At 48.7% G+C, this 6000-nt stretch overlaps 1 protein-coding gene across 1 annotated transcript in view; it reads left to right on the forward strand.

Annotated features, from left to right (window-relative positions):
* PRKN (parkin RBR E3 ubiquitin protein ligase) overlaps positions 1–5318 on the forward strand; it is a 1208049-nt gene extending 1202731 nt beyond the window's left edge. The window contains exons 11-12 of the mRNA XM_023514609.1: positions 393–510; positions 5166–5318. Coding sequence (XP_023370377.1) covers positions 393–510; positions 5166–5278 — 231 coding nt within the window. The 3' untranslated portion in view covers positions 5279–5318. The remainder of the gene's footprint in view (positions 1–392; positions 511–5165) is intronic.
* Positions 5319–6000: the final 682 nt, after the last annotated feature.

A 6000-nucleotide genomic window follows, 5' to 3' on the forward strand; every position in this document is an offset into this window, starting at 1 on the left:
CTCTGTCACTTGCCAGCCTTGGGCCATCATTCCCCTGGTCTAACACCCAAGGGGAAATACAAATGAATGTTGTCACCCCTCACCTGAGCAAGTGTCTGGAGAAAAGTAGATGCCAGCAGGCCCCCCTCCCCTGCATAGTAAGTGTCTGATAGATGTCACATATACAGAATGGAAGACTTCATGCTATAAAGCTCAGCGATCTTTTCCGGGCTTGTAAGCATGTGGCCCATGCTGAGGGCACTGGGTTGCCTCCATCCAGTGAGTTGATATTTGGCCTTCTTGCTCAAAGGCACTTCTGTCTAAGAATTTCCTGTACCCATGTCCCAAGGAAACTAAGCATCCAGCCCAGTCATAAAGGCTTGAGTTTGAACACGCCTGTCCTTACTCACCAGGCCTATAGAGTTGATGAAAGAGCAGCGGAGCAAGCCCGCTGGGAGGAGGCCTCCAAGGAAACCATCAAGCAGACCACGAAGCCCTGCCCTCGGTGCCACGTTCCTGTTGAGAAAAATGGTGAGTCCAGGATGAGCAGAAAACGAGGATGTCTCTTTCGGGAGTGTGTTAGTTGTGCAGCCGTAGCAGTCAGGGACTCTGAGATGAAGTGAGGCAGCCTCTGGGAAGTGCCTGGTATGCAGAGGAAGCCCTTGATATACGATAGCCATTATTGTTATCTTTCATGTTACAGGAAAATAGGGAGTGAGCGCCGTGGCTTCATGTTAGGCAGATGTCAGTTACGTGGCTGGGAAGAGAATAAGTATAAATGAACTTGGGTCAAGGTAGTGGAGGTGGCTGAGGAAAGTGGCTGTGTGGTGGCTGCTGTGTCGTTCCCTCCTCCCCATGACCTTCCCCCAGCCCTGACAGTTGACCAGCAGGTGACCGTGCCATCCCAGCTCTATAATAGAGTCAAGCTCCCACCTGCATATCTACATTCAGAGTAGTCCTGTGGCCACTCTGATTCCTCATGGTGACCCATGGGGAACTGCTGCTGTCCATCCTGGACATGCCATCCACGTAAAGTCCAAACAGCCAGTGCTGGGGAAGCCCTCTCTGTGTGTAGAATATTGTGCGCATGTGATGGAAGCCAGCAGTCACTCCGCAGGGGGTAGGAGTGCCGGGCGCAGCCACTAGGCTTCCCCTCCCTGAGCACCCACCACTCCCTGGCTGGGGTCCGAGGAGAGGGGCCACAGTGCAGCGAAGCCCAGCCAGGCCATGACCAGTATGCTAGTCTCCTTGCTCATGTGTCCTTTTGAGAGTGGTCACTAATATAAACAAAGGCGTCCATCACTCCCCAGGGCAGTAGACGCAGGCTTAGTTCTGTCCATGTCCCCAGCTCCAAATCAGTGGTCACCTGGGAAAGAAAAAAATGTACCATTGAGTCAGTCACTCCTGTGCCTGCTCTAGGGCTCCTAGAAGGTGCGGTGCCCATGTGCACCTGGGAAGACCAGAGGGCATCAGTGGGGTCAAAGGAAAAGGCCTTTCTGGTCTCAGCCCCCACTGCTGGGAACGTGGGCGCGACTGGCGAGCGAGAAGCAGCCCTTACGGGAGTGGGACGGAAAGAGCACAGATAGGAAGAGACTGGTTTCTATTGTCAAAGGTTTTTAATTTTTTGTTTCTTTTGTTTTTAATAATAATCCTCGAAGTTGATGAGGACATTGTGAGTTAGCATAACTTCTCTTGAAACAACTTTGGCGATATATATAAAGACTTTTAGGTGGTTATATTATTTCACCCAATAATTCTGCTTCTGTAAACCTACCCTAAATAAATAACCTGAAAGGCACAATATGCTTACACCCCCCCACACACATTTTAGGAAGAAGGTGCTAATTACAACATGATTCATTTAAAGGAAAACATCAAGTCAACTAACTGCAATGGCTGCAAAAAGAGAAAGATTAGTTTATGCTGTGATGAGCCCAAGACTCTGGATTCCCTCGGCCCGAGTTTGAATCTGGGCTCTGCCACATCCTGTGTGGCCTCTGAGCACCAGTCTCCCGTTTGTGAACGAGGTTTCCAGGAGGGCTTCCTCCCAGGTCGGTGTGAGGATCATAGGAGTCCCTGTGTTAGACGAGTGAGCATTGCCTGGAGGGCTTGATGGCACAGGTGGCCTGCGGTCCCTCCTGACTAGGAAAAGCAGAATTCTAAAACACACAGCACATGGGGTCAGTTATTGAAGTATAAATACGTACATGTGGAGAAAAAAATAAGCGTGCAAAGAATAAGACTGGCAATGTGTTGCCAGGTCACCGTGGGTAGCTCTAGGTATAGTAAGATCAAGGATGACTTTATTGTCTTCTTATGCTTTTCTATAATAAACATGCATGATGTATCACCAGAGACAGAGAATCAATAAAAATCAGGCAGGTCTCTGTCTCCAAGTCTCTGCCGAGGGCCACAGAGAGAGCAAGGGAACTCCTCAGACACCCAGCCAGCAGGTGTCAAGGCGGGAAGGTGGGAAGCTGTACCCGGAGGTGTGCAGGGGCCAGCACCTCTGCAGGCCTCACCATAGCCAGGCTTTGTTTTTGCTAGTTGGAAGGCGAGACGTGGCCAGCATACCTGGACACTGCTTTCTGCTTCTCTGTTTGGTGGCTCCGTCTGGCTGGGTGTTTACTGCCCACACTTGAGATACTTCTCCCAAGTGACACGTTAATGCACTGTCCCTTCTTGTGGCTTTAAATGCTGTCTGTACACTGACAGCTCCAAAATTGCATCCCTCCCCTCCTCTTATCCTGGGTGTCCCGCCCCAAGACCCAGCTGCCTACTTAATGTCTCTGGTTACTGTTTACAGGCAGCTCAGTTTATCAAAGTGGACGTTAGCTGTCCCTGAGGAAGCGAGGGCAGCCCACCCTGGGAAAGCCCCACACCAGAGCCCAGCTGCCCCTCCAGCCTGTCCTCGCCTCACCTTGCACAATCACCCCCCACCCCCGCCGTCACCCCTCTGCCCTGATCTGGCCCAGCACGATCCCCACCTCTCTGTCCAAGTCCTGCTCACTCACTCAGCCACCCGTGGGGGCTGCTCACTTGTCTCCTGCACCTTTGTGACCCGTCCTCAGCACAGAAGGCCGGGGGCATCTTAAAGCGCAGGTCCCTTCTGTCCTTCTGCACTGCCGGCCGCCTGGTTTCAAGTCGAGGTCTCACAACCTCTTCTCTGGATTCAGCACATGTGCCTGAGCTGCTCACAGAGCTCAGGGAAAGGCTTGTGTTCACCAGTTTACTCTGAAGGGGTTTGGGGTTAGGGGTAACATTGCTCAATACTTCTGTATGATGTTTTGGAGAAACTTAAGTGATTTGACAGCATTGCAAGATTGTGTCATATTATTTATATCTTAAGTCTACAGACATTAAGTACGTAGTGAAAATAACATAAGCCTAACTGGAAAGTATTAAGATAAAAGTGTCCTGAGTGTTCTCCTTATTTTCCACACAGCTGTAAATTTCTATGATCTTTAAAACAAACTAAAAGGAAGTAAAGAATGGGGAGGGAATTTTACATATAAGTCAGCTACCCCACAACACATGCCTGCCACCACACAGGCATACAGGTTTTAAATTAGTGGAAGTTCTCCAGCCAGGTTTCTAATAATAAAAGTGAGACAGTGCTGAGGCAATTACTTGGAAAATTTGGGAAGAAAAAATGACTTCCCAAGATAAATGGCAAAACTAAATAATGGAGCACCTTCGCTGCTGTGCGGGACTCAGGCAAAGAAACTGCTTGTGCCAGGATTATCTGGGGGTTGCTCAGAAACCGTTCTCTCTGCACAACTTTACGATCACTCCACTTCCAGGCACAGCTGGTGCCTGAGCCCCCGAATAATTCTAAAGCCCCCAAAGAAGAGATTTCTCCCCCTATGCTGAAGAGAGCCTGATGGGAGAGGAAGAACGTGGGAATCGCATATTCTGGTTACATCTCGGCTTTCACCCTTTAAAAGTGCTTCACCTTAGGGCGGCGCCTGTGGCTCAGTGAGTAGGGCACCGGCCCCATATACTGAGGGTGGTGGGTTCAAGCCCAGCCCCAACCAAACCGCAACAAAAAATAGCCAGGCATTGTGGCCGTGCCTGTAGTCCCAGCTACTTGGGAGGCTGACGCAAGAGAATCGCCTAAGCCCAAGAGCTGGAGGTTGCTGTGAGCTGTGACACCATGGCACACTACGGAGGGCAACAAAGTAAGACTCTGTCTCTTAAAAAAAATAAATAAATAGAGCAGTGCCTGTGGCTCAAAGGAGTAGGGCACCAGCTCCATATGCCAGAGGTGGCGGGTTTAAATCCAGTCCCGGCCAAAAACTGCAAAAATAAATAAATTAATCAATTAATTAAATAAATAATTTAAAAGTGCTCACCTTGAGGGAATTCTGCAGCAGAACAGTACTCTGATGTTGAAGTGCCTTTGAAGAGTAAATGTGATAGCATATTTACAGCACCTCGCATTACTGGTTAATTCCTTTCTGTACTTCTTGTCTTACATAAAATTTTGGATAGAATTAAGGGACATGTTCCCTATTTAAAAGTACCAGGCTGTCCCAATTCCTGTTATGTGAGTCTCACTAAGCCAAATAGCATTACAGAAATAGTAGAAAACAATTATAATACATTGAAATTACATTTAAAATTTTGGTTATGTCATTACCTTGTATTTTTAATATATTTAAAATATGAAATTTAACATATTTAAAATATTTCACATATAAAAATGAGGAATTGACCCCTATCTGTGAAACATGAAGCATTTGTCTCTAAATCCCATTTAGGAGCGTAAACTCAGATTACAAATAAACTGGGCCTGGTGGTACCCACCTGCAATCCTAGCTACTCAGGAGGCTGAGGCAGGAGGACCACTGGAGCCCAGGAGTTTGAATCTGTGGTGAGCTATGATCAGGCCACTGCAGTCTAGTCTGGACAACTTGTCTCTTAAATAAGTAAATAAGTAAATAAAATGTATTCTGGATGAGGATGGTGTGCTCCAATTTCATTCATTTTCTCAACCAACATCCGAACCATAGAGCTCCCTGATTGCTTCCTGATTGCTTCCTGATTCTCCTTCCTCAGGGCCGAGTCTTTTGTGTTGCTTGTTATTATTCACTTACAAAGTCACCTCTAGAATAGTGTTGGTGTGGGAATCCGTGGTTTCAGATGCTGCAAACCCACCGCACCTGTGTCCTTTGTCCCCGCAGGAGGATGCATGCACATGAAGTGTCCGCAGCCCCAGTGCCGGCTCGAGTGGTGCTGGAACTGTGGCTGCGAGTGGAACCGCGTCTGTATGGGGGACCACTGGTTCGACGTGTAGCTGAGCGTGCCCGCGCCGTCCCCCAGAAACACGCACAGCGTCCTGCTGCACATGCTGCTACTTCTTCCAGATACACACACAGTGCACACACTCACACACACAGTGCACACATCCACACACGGTGCACACACTCACACACAGTGCACACACTCACACACATGGTGCACACACCCATACACTTATATACACACAGTGCACACACCCACACACTTATACACACACGTGGTACACACATTCACACACTTATACACACACCCACACATGGTGCACGCACACACACACAGTGCACACACCCACACTTATACACACACGGCACGCACACACTCACACTCACACTTACACACGGTGCACACACTCACACACTTGTACACACACACGGTGCGCGCACACACTTATACACACAGTCGCACTCAATACACTCACACACGGTGCACACTCACTCACATACACTTACACACAGTACACACACTCACACACACACTTACACACATGGTACTCACACACTTATATACATACACTCACACTCCTCAAATTTTCTTTCCAAAATCACAAAAGCAAAATCATAGAAGAAGCTCCTGGGTCCTTTACACTGTGTCCCTAAAAAGCCAGCAGAGCCGACTGTGACACCAGCCAGGAGCCCGTTCAGGCCCCAGGATCACACCAACAGGAGACCCAGACTGTGGGAGCCACGCGTCTCCTCTGCGCTCTCCTTCTCCTGCCTT

Source organism: Otolemur garnettii, unplaced genomic scaffold (assembly GCF_000181295.1).
Source record: "Otolemur garnettii isolate 467f Iridium unplaced genomic scaffold, OtoGar3 scaffold00056, whole genome shotgun sequence".
NCBI classification, from domain to species: Eukaryota; Metazoa; Chordata; class Mammalia; order Primates; family Galagidae; genus Otolemur; species Otolemur garnettii.